This window comes from Hemiscyllium ocellatum, chromosome 19 (genome assembly GCF_020745735.1).
Source record: "Hemiscyllium ocellatum isolate sHemOce1 chromosome 19, sHemOce1.pat.X.cur, whole genome shotgun sequence".
Lineage (NCBI taxonomy): Eukaryota > Metazoa > Chordata > Chondrichthyes > Orectolobiformes > Hemiscylliidae > Hemiscyllium > Hemiscyllium ocellatum.
The window spans coordinates 19,567,910-19,584,481 of record NC_083419.1 but is presented as its reverse complement, the minus strand read 5'-3'; the positions used below and the strand labels follow the sequence as shown (position 1 = coordinate 19,584,481).

The following is a 16,572-nucleotide window of genomic DNA, read 5'->3' as shown; positions in this document are numbered from 1 at the left end:
TTATGATGGCAAAGGTTGTGCCATCGAGAACAAAATCCAGGCCAGCTGGACAAACATTTGGTCTGAAGTAAATTCTAAACTGAAAGTGTAGTCCAATAAAATTTAACCTATTTCCACAATCTAACCCATTGTTACTCTGAAGAATAGAATATTCTTTTGAAACTACACACTAGTTTCTGGATGTATTTTAACATCATTCAACTCCTTATTTAAATAAAAACACTGAATTTTATATAAAGCCTTTTATTTAAAAAATGGTGATTAAAAAGGTGTAACAAAAGTGCTTGATCAATAATTTAAAAGTAAAGAAGCAAAGCATCCAAATTTAATATCTAAAAATTTTACTTACCCGAGTCTTGTTTTTGGACAATCTAACTTCAAGAATAATTTTAGTAAATCGGCAACATTTTTCTAGTTACAAATCTCATACCTGTGGATTGGAAAATCTTAATTGTGCTGTCTAGTTTCCTGGTAAACATAGTTGCAAGTGCGGCAAAGATAGACTTTCATACAACTATTTTAGCAAAACGCATAACTTTAAAAGATGACATCTCCAACCCATAATGGTTCATTAATTACAAAAAAAGCTATGAGTTGTAGTTTCATGTTAAATGGCAATATACTCTTCAAGTAGTGGTTCAGATGAACAGGTTTTCAATAAGCAAAAATAATGCTAAACCAAAAGCTGCTACTAATGAAAAATCTTTAGGCTGACAGTGTCCTTTTTAAGAATCTTGTGTAAAATTTTGCAATTATAATTACATGAAACAGTGAACCATCTGTTACATGAAGTAAAAATTACATCAGTGCTGAACTGTCGACACCCCCTTCCAAAAAGGAACAAACATTGGTAATGGCTGAACTGTTAAAGTAACAAACATATCAATATTGTTAGCAAGTTATGATTAATGCAGCTATGAACCAAAAATAACTTGCAATATTCCAAAAAAATGTCAGCTACATTTGGGAATAAGATGTACGACCAGTCCCTTTAAAAAATGACATGTTTACTCTATTAAATAAGATCATATTCAAATTATCCATTTCTACCACATATTTATGCGAGTACGAACAATAAATTCCGACATAAATACTCAGTCATGCTCCACTTTAGCCAAAAGGAGGCTCACTTTATGTAAAAGGATTAAATCTCCTAATTTTAAACCAGAGTCAGATTAATGATCATAAAAGGAGGCCCGCATCTAGCTATAGGGAAGTCTTATGGCACAGTGGGTAACCTCCCTGCCTCAGTCTGAAGCTCTAGGTTCAACTTCCACCCCAAGAACTGATGGCCAAGGGAAGTGTGGCAAGTTTGTAAAAACAAGGTTGAATATCAACCTGTAATTCCTTCCAACACATAAGCAGTAAGAACAAGAGATATGCCCAGTCAGCCATGGGACAGATAGTAAGTTGAAGCCCCTAACAAGCTTAGTGCTATCTCCAGACTTGTGCATGCTCCCACATGTGATCTCTAATACACTATCGCCATCTAACTCTGAGACAGCAGGGAAACCAATCTAAAGGAAGCGGACTCCCAAGCCTGGGAACACCAGAACTTAAAACTAAGGCTTCTAAAGGGGAATTAACCACTACAACTAGTGTAACCAGTCACCCACTGAACCATTATTTTTATTGTAACACTATAAGAGACTTAGGATGTACCATTTTGCAACTGACAAATGTGCTTCAGACTGGTCACAATCCAGCTCCAAAGTGTTTCTGTTAAAAAGTTTCACATTTTGTATTTGCCCAGTAGTTGCGTTTCACATTTAAACATTTAAGAACTTTTCAGTGCAAAAATAGTGCTAATATACAGACAGTCGAAACTGTGCTATCCTGGTTTTGTACTGGATTTGTACATGAATATTAAAACCATCAAAAGTTAATCTACACAAACTGCCCTTTTCACCATATATGCTTTTAGAGACCTTTTTAGCTAATTTTCAGAAACTAAGGCCATTGAAAAATACTTGACATTAACTGCATCTTCTAAACAAGCTATAAGTCTGTTCAAAGTAAAAAGCAGTGTGTAGACGTTTTGGTGGTTTTCAAATTCAAACTCAAGACAAAATGAAAACATATACAGAGCTTTCAGTTTCAATTACTATAACAAAATCTTAGAACACGGGCTTCTATTTCGATATTCAGGTTGTTTGTACTGTCCTCATTTAGTTTAAAAAAATGTATTTGGCAGTCCCAAATAGTCTGTATTGAAATACAATGCAACTGCTGTACATTTACGTAAACCATTCCTCTCCCCAATTGAGGTAGCAGAGGCAGATAAAAATAATTAGCACAGAATTTAGGAAGAAAAAAATCCCCACTAAAATCAGGATTTCATGTCCAACACACTACACTTTGACATACAGAATAGGAAAAATGTTTTCTTCTACACAAGCAGTCACAAATTATATTGCTGAATTATTTTTAATTCCAAGACGTGAAGTGAACGTGTTTAAAAAAAGTCCCCAATCAGCCACATCTGGATTTCTTTATCATTAAGACGCTTCTGCATTAAAACTACAATGGAAGGTTGACTAACACAAGCTCCAAACCAACTGAGGCAAATTACACATTGGAATTTATCAAATTAAAACAAACATACAGCCTTCAAAAGGATTCAACATCAAGAAACTGAATTTGAAAACTTGCATAATCTACACAACTGTAGGCTCCATTTAACAGTTTATTACAACACTAATGGTACATCTATTTTGATAAACTGAAACTGAGCTGCTTACAGTCATTATTTGAACATTAACATTTTTGTAACAATTTTGGTAACAAGATGGAAAGAACTATAAAAACAGAGAAGCTAACGACTTTTAATTGTTTACATGTCAGATACTTCTAACGCTTAGAATACGAAGAGTTGCCAAAGCTTTTAGTAACTTTTAAGTCACAGGTTGTGTCCAAATAAAATGGTTAATCAAGCAACATAAAAAAAATGTAGAGCAATCAGTTACCATTACAGTGGATTTGCTTTATTCGTTACTGTTGCTCCGTTTAACCACGTAGCCTGAGAATTCCTGTTCAACCATGAAATTCCAACAGATGGATAAAGGGCAGTCCTTTCTGTGAAGAGCATTTGTTGTTTCTTTTATCTGGAGACGTTTCTCTTCAGACAGCTGTAATGTGTCAAAATTCATGATGTAGATTTTGTTCTTCCCTGTCTACGTTTGTACATACTTTACACCATCATACTGAATTTACTAAGTACATATTATAACTCATGCATTTGTGTATTAATATTGGTATCCTGAATACATTTTATCCTACTATTATGCAAATACTACAGATCAAAGAAACAATTTAAACTCTTGTTCAGCACAATAGAAAAAAAAAGTGTAAAATATTTTTCCACACATTCCAGAGGCCAGAATATACATTAAGGCCATTATGCTACATACCAGTAAATTAATTAATTAATTAATACACATCAGAAGATTTTTCAGTCACATTTAGAAGTAAATATGATTTTTAAAAAGCTCAAGCTTTGAACTTTCATTCATTTTAAAATATTTCAAGCATGAAAACCAAATCCAATTGTGACCTTTCACCAGCTGACTCAGTAAAACATTGGGAATAATTTGTCCACAAGTGCCAAGATGTGGCTTAGTTTTATTCAAAAGTTATTTCAATAAGTCACATTTTATTGAGTGCCCAGTCATAGTATGTCACTTGACAATGACAGAGTTCTGTGTAGGTTTGTACACATTTAAATCCATGAAAACAAAAATTAAAAAAAGGGGCTATAAAGTAGTGAAATGCTAGTTTCAAAAAAAACTTAAAACTTCAGGGAACTTGAGTACAGGTCAAAAGGTCACAACTGGGCTAATTTGCACGGAAATACTCTTTCAAACATGAAACATTTTCAGTAAAACATGAATTTATCAACAGTACTTGCTGGAAAAGAGTGAATGTATTGCACCTTACAAAAACAGACAAATATTTTGTTGTGTAACAACCAGACATGCATATATACAATGCTTCAAGCTAAAGCTCTCAACAATCTTCTACTTCAATGTCATCTAAAAGTTCATTCTGAATTAAAAACATTAAAGATAATTTTACAATTTTTGCAACAGCCACAAGTTTCCCCATGCCCTGTGATTCATACTGGTTTCAAAAGTATTTACAATAACTAGTCATGTTGACAATTAACCTTTTGATTAAGAATCATTATTTAATAGCAATGGAGTAAATAACAAATGACTGCGTTAACTGCTCTTTAAACCTAGCTGATGCATTCACTAGAAATGTCACTGCACACTGTAAGCCCCTCAAGTTATCCAGAAGATTCATATTATTGTATCAGAAGTGACTATAAGCAACAGCTTTTCTACATTTTAAGCGTATTCAAAGCTGATAATATTTATTTCAATGCCTAGTTGAAACAAATATAGCAGTCTATTAAACAGCAAGGTCATACAAAACAATTTCATAAAAAGTGAACCAATTGTAATAAAATCTAGAAATGTTGCAATACCACGTCTCATAGCATACTATATTATTAGCAATCATCTGGCTCTCAACTTGTTGAAGAATAAAAGTTTTACACTCCATTAAACTGAACCCATATTTTACAATCTCCATGAGACAACATTTCCCCATGGCTGCACGTAACCGATCTCCACCAGGGACACACAAAAGGTTGTCCAAATTGCACCAACATGGATTAACTTTGAGAGTGTTAGTTCAGAATTTAAAGGAAAAGATTATTTAATTGAAAAGATTAGTTTCAACTATAGCATTTGACAACTATAATTCTACTGTGAGAGGACAGTGAAACTTCTATAGGCATTAAAAACTAAATTCTCATGTATTTGAGGTCCAAGCATTCATTAACCAGTTAGTTCTGTCACCAAATTATGATGATACTGAGTGATGAGCAATTTAAAAATAAGCTTAACACTAATATTAACTCACCAAATAAATCTACCATGTTTAAAACTTTATTTTCAGTGCTATGCTAATACAATAGAAGACAGCAGCCACATCTAGAAATAATTTCAGTTGATCCAGAGTAAGACAGACTGCAATCACTGCTCAATCTAAAGCTCTGCTGAAGCTGCCACTTCCATTTGTGGGTTGAAAGGATAGGTAAAAATCTTCTACTTGCTTTGCCACTGAGCAACTAAAGTGAAGCATAGATTTAAAACGGATAAATTTACAGTCATCTAATACACAAATCAGTGCCTAAGTTACCACTGAAATGTTAACAAATTTACTGTAATAAACTGGAAAGTAACAAGGGGTCTCAGAATTCCCGATGACTGAAGTTTATTAGCTACTTTCAATAAATCCAATGTTTTTGTCTTTACATTGAGCCAATTCATTTCTTAAATCTTTAGACCAAACTGTTTACAATCTATATGAGCAATAAGAAACCTGATGCTAAGCTTCCCTCTCTTTGTTAGGGTGGGATAGGGAGGTTGGTAAAGGGTGAGACACAGCAAGAGCAAGAGCCAGAGACTGCGACAGCCTCTAAGGGCCAGAGGACTGAGTTAAACAACTTAGGGGCAAGATGAGAACAAATTTCATTTTACAAATGAAGGGCTGGTACCAGGCAATGAGTTTATGACATGTGGATCAATCATTTTCTCGGTAATTACAAAATATCAAGTGAAATGGAGCTATTTCTGGGTGAAAGACGGAGGCAGAAGATCAGCCAAGATCTAATTAAATAGTAAAGCAAGGTACAGAAGACAAATTGCTTATTCCCACTTCCCATGTTCCTACATAACTGGACACATTAGCAGTAAGTGATTACATGTTGCTCGAAAGGTTCTTAGATTAAAAGAATAAGGAATTTTTGAAATCGATAGTGGATGATTAGCAGATGCCAGATTGTTAAAGTTCCTCAGACTAGTGTTACAACAAATGACAATAAATGGGTCATAACCAGAACATTAAAATTGAAGGATAACAAAACATTCATGCATAAAATATATCAGAAAACAAAGTCTATTTTGTTGAAATCTAAAGAGGATTACAATTAGACATGAAGTGTTAGGTGCTGTTATTAACTACAAATATGGGATGTTAATGCACAATTTTTATATTTACAACTTAGCAAACTTGTTTCACAAATACTTTAGTGCAACAGTTTAAAACAACAATTGTATTCTATAGAAATAATTAGAACAGAACAGAACTGAACTGACATAAGGATACACATTTCCTCTACTTCATTCAGTTGTTTGATTTATTTAGGCATGGATTCCCAAATGCTTCAAAACAACAATGGCTGCTATAAAGCTCAGACTACATTATGACAGCCTGCGCTGCATTTCAACTCTGGTTCTCTTTTAGTGTTGGTTGTTATATCCTAGTAAAACTGGGACCAAACAACATGGTTTTCAATTTCATCAACCCATTTTTTTTTGTGGGAAATGGGGGTTGAAGAGCAGAGAGACATGAGGAGAGCATGGACAAGGGAGAGAAAGGCAAACAGGACGAAAGTGAGAGGGAGAAAGGGGAGCTTGCTTGAGCGGTGAAGAGAGGGGCAAGCTGGGGCAGCATCTTAGAATGCACCCCCCAACAATAAAATACTCAACAAATAAAGCCTGCAACATTCAACATCTCTTCCAATCCTCACATATTCTCGAAGTGGGAAATGGTAAAAATCAATTGACTCTTGGAAGAGATAGTTGGCGTTGCACTGAATTAGGTCATATGCATTAGAGTTAAGAACATTGAAAAGAGTGAGAATATTGTTGGTCCTACCCTGCACTCAATTAATTTACATCACAACCTGGTTTAGGGTTACAAATGGTTTATTTCACCAGTTAAGATTCCAAAATGCATTATAATATCAACTTTAAAACATGGCTTGGTGTGTCAACATTTTATTTAGACACTGTCTAATTGCAATAATCCATTTGTGTCACCAAGACCAAAACTAAATTATTTTCTACTGATTGGAAAACTATAATGTCCAAAAAAAAAACTCCACAAACCTGCAAAAGGAATGAAAATTACTCAAACACCCCTGAATGCTATTTAAAAAGACAGCTTTATAATATTTGAATATGCAAATAACGATAACTTACAGCAGTATACACAGCAGCTGGGCTATTGGCAATTAGGATAATCAAATTTACACTGCCATTCTGACCATGGGTGATATGATAATCAACTCCACTTTCCTGCCATTTCTCCAAAACCTTCTATTTCCTTACTGATTAAAAAGGTGTCTCAGCTTTCAATATTCTTAATGATAGTCCCTTGCAGTAAGGAATTCTGACTCATACCCTCAAGAACTCCCTCCTTATTTGTCCTAATTGCATGAATCCTTATTCAAGATTATGAACTCTGGTCCTGGACTCTCCAATACAGGGAAACAATCTTTCTGCATCTACCCAGTCAAATCCCTTAAGAACCTTATTATCTTCCAGTAAAGTTGCCTCCAATGGGTACAGGCACAACCCACTTAACCTCTCCTCAAAAAGAGAATTCCTCCACATGCAGGATCAACCTACTGAACCCTTTGAATTGCCTCCAATGCTAGTATATAGAGTATTATATAGCATAGAAATAGACCCTTCAGCCCAACCAGTCTATGCTGAACATAATTCAAACGAAACTAGCCTCACTTATCTGGCCCATATCCCTCCAAACCTTTGCCATCTATCCTTAAATAAAAGGAAATCTTAACTGTTCAGTGGTCTAGGTGCAGAGACCTTGTGTCTTGCATAGTTTTAGAAAAACTTCACTATTTTTATACTCTTATTGCCTTTGAAATATAGATCAACAATCTATTTGGCTTTCCCACTACCCCGAAACCCTCAACGTGAGGATTTTTGTGATTTATACACAAAGGTTCCCAATTCCTTCTGTGCTGGAGCTATCTGCAGTCTTTCTCCATTTAATTTTAATTGTAATGAAAGTTGCACAAACTCAATGCTGTTGTCACAATGGGAAGCTTAACTTCCCCTACAAAAGGTGGTCTGAAAATGCTTTAATGATGGAAACCTCTTTTGAAGGGGTTTGCCCAATGGAGGAACTAAGCTTATTGCTTTCTGGGGATATTTTAAAATGATGTTACACTTGGATTGACAATGACATCAAATGCAAAGTTAATTGTCAGCAAATCCAATATTTCAAAGTTCAAAATATTTCCATACATGTGTAAGTATTTCATATTAAATGTACCTTTTCTTTGTCTTAGACTGAGGTTGAAAGGATTTCAATCATATAGCAGATAACACAAATTGTGGTAGAAATACACAGCCAATTGAAGTGAAATTTTGCAATAAAACTTCAGCACACAATAATGGTGTTGCAGTGTATGCTCTGGTCCTTCACCGAAAAAAAATGTTTTTAGATTACATTTCTACATGAAAATTCAAGTCTTTACAAGACTTGTTCGGAGAATGATTCCATCAATTTGAAATTATGCTCTGCACACCCACATCCATGTCATTAATGAAAATGAAGGAAATGGCGATGGTTCCAAAAGTTGAGGAACCCTGACATAGGCCTTGTTCTTGTTCAAACAGCATTCAATCACCACTTCAATTTCCTGTCATTACGCATCTTTTTGTACTAACTGCTACTTTCCATGCGTTGTAGGCTTAAACTTTGCTAAGCTTTAGTGCTAACTTGTACCCATTTCTGAAGTCCATCACACCACATTAATCCTATTTAATCTCATTAACTCCTAAGTCAAGTTAAAGATGATTTGTCCTGGCATGGTTGAATTAAACCAATTTTTTTCCCCCAAGTAGCTGTTAATGATAATAAAAACAAAAATTACATACTTTTTGGCTATAGAGATCTTGAAAGTTCATATCCATGTCTTGCAGTTTCCATGTTTATCTTTGCATCATTTATGGACAACATATAACATTTGCAATTATCCAGTCATCTAGGCACCAGGACAATTGAAAGATTGTGTCTACTGCCCGCATAGCTTCCAGCCTTTCGTAGAGTTGCATCTGGTCTGATCCCAGTGACTAAGTATGGCCAGCTTAAAGTTTCCTCTTTGAAAGGGCAAGAGATAAAATTTGACAGTGTTCAAATTTGCCAGGAGTCCAGACAGAATAGACAGGGAGCAACCATTCCCATTATTGGGAACACAGAACAGGACAACAATTTATGGGGAATGCAAAATAAACAAAGGTGACAAGAAAAATAAATTTAAATAAATGGTGGTTGGTTAGCATCTGGAATGCATCAATAACTACTGGAGGCAGATTCATCATGGCTTAAGAGAGAACTGAGATAATTATGAGAAAATATCTGTAGAGCTACAGAAAAAAAAAACTTGGCTCTCAAAAAACCAGTAGTTATGATGGTCACGGAACTGCATTCTAGTGTCGAGAGAACAGCCTGCTTGTCAACAGCACATAGTTCATTTCAGTTGATATTAATATGCAACTTTGTAGAGATGTTCTTACAGTACGTGGCCAGCAATTGCTGGTCAAGACTGAATTCTGGTTCCTCTATGCACTTCATTTCCACTCATGCACCAATTATAAAAATAATAGCACGAGCATTAAATCAACTTATCCTGGCTTCAAGAAAAGTTGGTGTCCAATAATGTCACAAATTATGCCTAGCAGTATTAAAGCCAGTCCATACAAACATTTGATTGTAGCATCTGATTAGCCCAATCTACTCAGACCAAAGATTTTACTTCTTACTACATATAGTTAAAGCGTCAAGTGTAATTTTAATGCATGCTGGAGCAATACATCTTTGGAGGTGGTTTTGTGGTGCATGTGTTGAACACATTAAATGAATAAACCAACATGTGAAAATCACTTTCTACAACTTTATTAAGTGCTCTAATATGGCAAATCCACACACCAAGATCTCCAGATAGGAAATAATGTCTCATGGTGATTATATAGGTACTACCAATATTGAAAATGAAATCTCAACAAAGCTTGAAAATGGAAATACTTAGACGACCAGCTTTTACAATGAAAATTCTTCACAGTACAAACCTTTAAGGCACACGAATTCCAAAATACTCTATATAAAAGGTATCATAGTGCATTTATTCAAGGTTTAACATCTAAGGATACTTTCTACACTATTATTTTGTAGTGATATAAAACATTTGAAGAGTTGATGAATCTTGTAAAGAAAGCAGAATGCATGAATATTAAGCTGAGAACAGCTAATAGGGAGAGCTATGTCCATTTTCTGGGCAATTTATCCAGGAAATTGAGTAAAAGCAAAATACTGTAATGGTGGAGGTATAAAAGATTTTAAAAAAGTGTTGGGAGAAACCCAGTTGCTTGCCAGCATCTGTGGACAGTGAAATATTTAACAATCTGAAACCAAAGACTTGAAGAAAACTCATGCTGCTCTTAATGTGCTCATTGCTTCTCTCTCCACAGATGTTGCCAGTCCTGAACTTTCTCCAGCACTTTGGTTTCAGTTGGGAATTACAGAATTCAGATGATTAAGCCATTTAAAAGGAATAGGGTTGAAGCTGAATCCAAATATGGGTCACAAAACAATGCACATAATTTCTATTCCACCAAAAAAAAGGATGTAATCACTGCAACCATTAAAGCTTTAAAAAGATTAAAACATTCACAATCCAGATATAATTAGGAAATCAATAATAAAAACACAATGAGAAATGGCACAAAACAACGGATTTGATATTTAGAATTTTGAAATAATAGGGATAACTGTATTTTTACTTGGAGATCACATTCGAATTATATTACAAAAGCAATTTTGCACACCCACGGATAGTTAAGTTTAAAATTGTATTTATACAGATAACAAAGCCAGCATTTTACAGCATTTACACAACATACAAAACTTTACAATGGAGTATTTTGTACAAGCCCCTGCTTTTGATTACTATGGATAATTCCTCATGCAATTTGTAGCCTAAATTTGTGTGTACAAGACAACTATTAACAATACTTTATTCACCACATTAAGGCATTGTATCACTAATTGGCTTATAAAGATGAAATAGAAATTTTCTGCAACTGTGAAATGACATAAGCAGCACTACAGGAGCTACCATTTCACAAAACAAAAAAAAACCAAACGGGTTTCCTAAGTTTGCAGGGAATGTTGATACAAGCAAATAGTGAAAGGTGCAACACAGAACGTATTTAAAAATGGGACATCTCACTGGAGTATATTTTGAAACATTTATATATAAAAAAAAACTTTATTTGAAACAATTCAAGGCTCTGAAGTAACAAACTTTTTATTTTGAAATTAAGATTTAGTGAGGATTAAGTTGTTAGAATTTTGCTAGATACAGGACATGGCCAACTTTTCATTGTGGGGTAAGTGCAACTTTAGTTTTTCTCAAAAGGAAATCCAAGGGAAAATTTAAGAAAACCAACATTGAGAAATACTGGTGACCAATATGAAGGTCCAATTTAAAAGCTTATAATTGAGACCACATTCTAGATAAATATACAAACAGACTTTAAGGAAAAATACAGACCATCTGATTCAACCTTTTATACAAGGTAAACAGTTTTACAGATCAGTCTCAGTCACAGGTGCCAAACACCACCAAAATATATCACAAGTGTATGCACACCGCCTTGAATGTTAGACTTTTTTTTGAGAGGTTTTATGTGCAAACTACTCTAAATTTGGTGAAATTCTACAAGTTCGCATGAGATTGCACTTGAATCTTAGTCATTAACGTTTAACAAAACAGAACCAAAATTTGCTAGCAAATGGGAAATTCTCGGGGAAGACTGTACAGCTTCAATTGCATATGTTTAATAAACATTTTAATCATCTTTCTACGTAAACATACAAAAAGATTAATGCCCCCTCCTGACAAAGAACCTCTTTGCACCCTTCCAATTGATGCTCAAATCACATGCATGAGTTAGAGTTGCCAGAGACATCTTATTAGCCAAAATAATAGTATAAAACTTTAATTTAACGTCATTAAATTTGACACTTGCAATGACTATAACTATTTAATTTGAGAGACTGTTCAAGAATATACTGTGCAACTTTGTTACAATAATTTGTATTGCAGACAATTTACATGTAGTGGAAGCATGCACAAAATAAAATGCAGCTGTGATAAGAACTTGTAACTGAATTCCATAATATTAAAATCATTATGAAGTTGTTCTTCAGTAACTACAATGAAAGTCAACAAAAACCCAACCTAGTGCCAAATGAGTGTAAACAGCTGGTTTCTTTTGGCATCATTGCTTTAAGGCAGCAACAGATAATTGCAGCACTGTTCAATACTAAAGACAGTTCTTAGAGAGGCAACTTATGGAAATGCATTGTCAGATGAAAAACTCAAGTCAACCAGGCTTCAATTGTACACAAATATCAGGTTCAAACAATTGTTCTTTCAAACTACAGTAAACTTGAAACCGTGAAACCTGTTTACACTTGGTGATAGAAATTATCTCCAGCAATGATATTCAATTGAAGACAGAACTGAACAGCAATGAGGAGGATAATTGTCCAATTAAGGAATAGTGAGCAAAAATATTGAAAAGCCAAATATAGCAGGATGAAAAATGATGATAAAGATGTTTGATTTCTTATTTTTCATCATTTAAACCACTGATTGCTATTTATTATCTTTTGTCCTTAAGAGTTTAGGACTGATTTCCCTGTGGCTCAATTAGTACAGTTCAGTGCCAATGACTGGAAATATCACAAAATTAACTTTGTAAAGCCTACAGCACTACACTATTAACCTCAACCAAGTATAGTAGACTTAAGCAACGTAACTCACAACCTAAGTTCCTGAAATGCTTCACACTAAAATCCTTAAATCCAAAATGTTCTTAATACTAAGCAATAGTGATTGAAGAGATATGTTGATATTCAGCAATGTCTTTATGACTAATTTGCTACTATTTATCTCATGAGCTTTGTAACTGCAATACTTGGGCATACAAAAATCAGAGTTGCTTTCAGATTTCATTATGTAAAGTATATCAGCATACCACAGACATTCAGCATTTCAAATTTAATACAAAACAAGTTGGGGAAAATCATTTAAATTCATGAGATTTACAGAGGGAAAGCTAGAACTTTATGTATGAATGGTATAAAAACAAACAACTTTCCCCGGTATGGGTGTTTTTAAAATCTCACAAAAGAAACCATTAAAACATTCATGGCATGATCAGGTACCCATCAAATTAAAAAAACTGCAGAACAAGTTTTTTTTTGTGAACAAGCCCATTTACCAAATAAATAATGAAGGTCAAAAAGCAAAAAACTAGAGTTATTCTAAAAACACCGGTGGCTAGATTCAGAAAATTCTCGGAAGTCTCTAAATAGTGTTATGGACCATCAGAGATTTAAGTGCAAGTCAGAGGCAAGAATTTGAATTTACTTTTTAAACTAACTTTACAATAAACTTTGACAAAAAAACAAAAATTCAAATAGCCCATTACTGTTATCAACTTATTTACCTGTGGGGAAAAAATAAACTGTCAACCAACTTGTAACTTTTTTTCTGAATGTGATACTTGAAGACTACATCACAACAAATATCACCTGAACATTTGTTTATTTAATTACTCATCATTGCTATGTCATTGTGGGCTAACTCAAAAAAATTAATAAGTGCCACAAAAGTTATGGCATAATTTATACTCAAGCCAAGACTTTAATGAATTGTAGTTTATTGAAAGCAAGTCAAAATGCCTGGACAAAAAGATGTAGAATAAAAGGTCTTAACAAATAGCACATGTTCCATTTTGAAAGTTAATCCAAGGTAATTATGCAGGATTGGCCTAATCTGGAAACTACTTACACCAAGTGTAAAACACTGGAAAAGCTTTAAACTGAATATTTATCCAGGCAGCTGAAAAGAAAACCTATAAAACAATTTGTGGGGGTGCATGAAAGCATCTTGGAGGTAAAATACACATATCTGTCAGCTCTGAGTACAAAATACATCAAGTTGTTCTTTTCAGTAAATGTGCCAGAAACGTCCAAATGCTTCAAATACAATTCTCCAGTCTCAAGCACTACTCAATAATGCAAGGATTGCCAGTAAATTTATTACAACACCTTTTATAAATGCAGCCAGAATATGGGGTGGCACAGTGGTTAACACTGCAGCCTCACAACACCAGGGTCCCATGTACGACCCCAGCCTTGGGTGACTGTGTGTGGAGTTTGCACAATCTCCCAGTGTCTGTGTGGGTTTCCTCCCACAGTCCAAAGCTGTGCAGGCTAGGTGAATTGGCCATGCTAAAAATTGTCCAGTGTTAAGTGCATTAGTCAGAGGGAAATTAATTTGGGTGGGTTACTCTTCGGAGGGTCAGTGTGGACTGGTTGGGCCGAATGGCCTGTTTCCACACTGTAGGGAATCTAATCTATCATTTGTTCAGTATATCATGGTCTGTGGGGAATATGAACTTTGCTGCTTCAGATTAATTACTGTGGCCAATAATTTCGACAAACACACACCACCTACCCACCGCACCCCCCTTCCCTGATCTGTACATTTAGCAAATAAGAAATGCTTAAGTTTTGAGCTTTAGGTCCCTGTAAAAATCTAATTCTCCATCAAGAGAATATGTAGCAGAGCCCTATTCCCCCAAATATAGAAACTATCAAATAGCTACACAAAAGAAAATCTTAAAATTAGTGCATATTTCAACCTCAAAACAAATGGCAAAATTACAAGTACATCCTTTAGATATCTAAAGCTTACTTCTGGAAAGCTGTTCGGTTTATATCAGAATTACTTACACTTGGAACATTCCTACAACATACTAAATTACTCAGCAATGTCTCTAGCTTAGGAACAGTAAACAGAGTTATTAAAAGGTGAATAAAAACTGAAGCCCAAATGGTAATCTTCCAAGCTAGAAGCACAGGGACAAGAGGGAGCTTTGTAAAAAGCCAGCATTCCTGCATCAATGACTTTGGCATTGAACTTATTAGTAAAAAGAAGTGCTCCACAACATTTGCGCTGAGACAGGGGACAGAGATAAGGATAATGGGAAATAAAGAATCAAAAATACGATTTGATGCAGAACTTCACACTATCCAAAGGAACCCATATTGCTTGATAATTACTTCTGCAAATGAATTTTAAGACATGGTTCTCGACCAAATTCTAAACTACAGCAGAAATTGAGAATAAAAGAACGAGCTGTTACCCAAAAACTTTGAAAATTCTTACATGTAGAGCAATGATTTAATCTGTAAGTGTAAATGAAGTAATTCAATTATAATTAACAATAAATTAGACACCAAAACACCTCTGGCAATAAATTCAGGAATACTTACCGAAATTAAGTCTTATCTGACTGTGGTTAACAGGTTCTTTATAACTTAAGGTCCCAATCGAATGCTACTTCACAAAATTGAAGAACCTTACATCTGCTTGTAAAATAGGCAGAAATGTAAAACATAATTTTATAGTTAAAAACAGATAAAAGAGAAACCCACCTATTTAACGATGACGATACTCTCGTTCTCTGTCTCTCTCTCTGTCTCTATCTCGTTCACGATCACGATGCCTTTCCCGCTCTCTACTTCTTTCACGGTAATAGTCATCATGTCGGTCACGGCTTCGTGAGCGCTCTTTGTGGCGTCTGCTTTTCTCTCTTGATCTACTGTGGTCCCTTTCACGTGAACGTTCACGTTTTCTAAGATGGGTTTAAAAATAAAACTGATCAACCTAGAGTTAAGTAGTCATATTTAATTCAGTGTTTTGTCTGGTTGAACAGGTTAATTGACTAGTTTCACATCCTGAGAACTATTTCTAGATTTTGTTTTGGCTAGCTATTCATGATCAGCCAAAATCTTTTTCCTTCACCTAAACAAAGATGTCAGTACCCTGAGGCACTATCTGCCTCCATGTTTCTGGACAGATAGTTCTCCTATAATGCCATGGTTGCGTTCCAGCAAAACCTTAATCGAAATAATGGCACTTATGGGAAAAGTGAGTTTAAGGAGAGAGAGTAAAAAAAAGGCAAAAGTGAGGACTGCAGATGCTGGAAACCAGGAGTTTAGGTCAGAGTGGTGCTGGAAAAGTACAGCAGGTCAGGCAGCACCCAAGGAGCAGGAAAATCGATGTTATGGTAAAAAAAAATCACTCACGATTCCTCAAAAAAAAAATCCAAAAGCCTAATGCAAAGCATAGCACTGCATGATTGAAGATTGAAATCATATTCATTATGAAAAAGTAAATTTAACACTGTACATATAAAAAAAAGTTACGAAAGCTGCTCTCTGTAAAGTACCTTTCACAGAAAACTGCTCTGTCAGCACCTGACATCAGTGCATGCACAATATGGCACGAATACCACAACTGAATGTGTGCACACAGAATGGTGTGGACACCAGCATATGTGCAAAATGGCACAGACACCAGCGCATGTGCAGAACGAAGAGCAAGAACAGATCCCTGCTGGAATCACGTTATTTCAAACAAGGGTGAGTGCTCTTGAAAATACTGTTCACTAATTCTTCAGCAATGTTAAGCCAAACCATGCTGCCATAATGTACATTATCCCAGAACTACCTGCATTTGAACTTAATGTATAAAATGCATATCATGGAATTTCCAAAAACATTCCAGAAATTTCCACCTACAAAGAATCAACATCTGTCAAG

General features: G+C 34.9%; 1 protein-coding gene across 1 annotated transcript in view; it reads right to left on the bottom strand.

The window, feature by feature from the left end:
- Window positions 1–227: 227 nt before the first annotated feature.
- The window catches only part of cpsf6 (cleavage and polyadenylation specific factor 6), a 42,025-nt gene continuing 25,680 nt past the window's right edge, over window positions 228–16,572 (bottom strand). The window contains exons 9-10 of the mRNA XM_060839731.1: window positions 15,403–15,602; window positions 228–3,128 (exon numbers count right to left, since the gene is read on the bottom strand). Coding sequence (XP_060695714.1) covers window positions 15,407–15,602 — 196 coding nt within the window. The 3' untranslated portion in view covers window positions 228–3,128; window positions 15,403–15,406. The remainder of the gene's footprint in view (window positions 3,129–15,402; window positions 15,603–16,572) is intronic.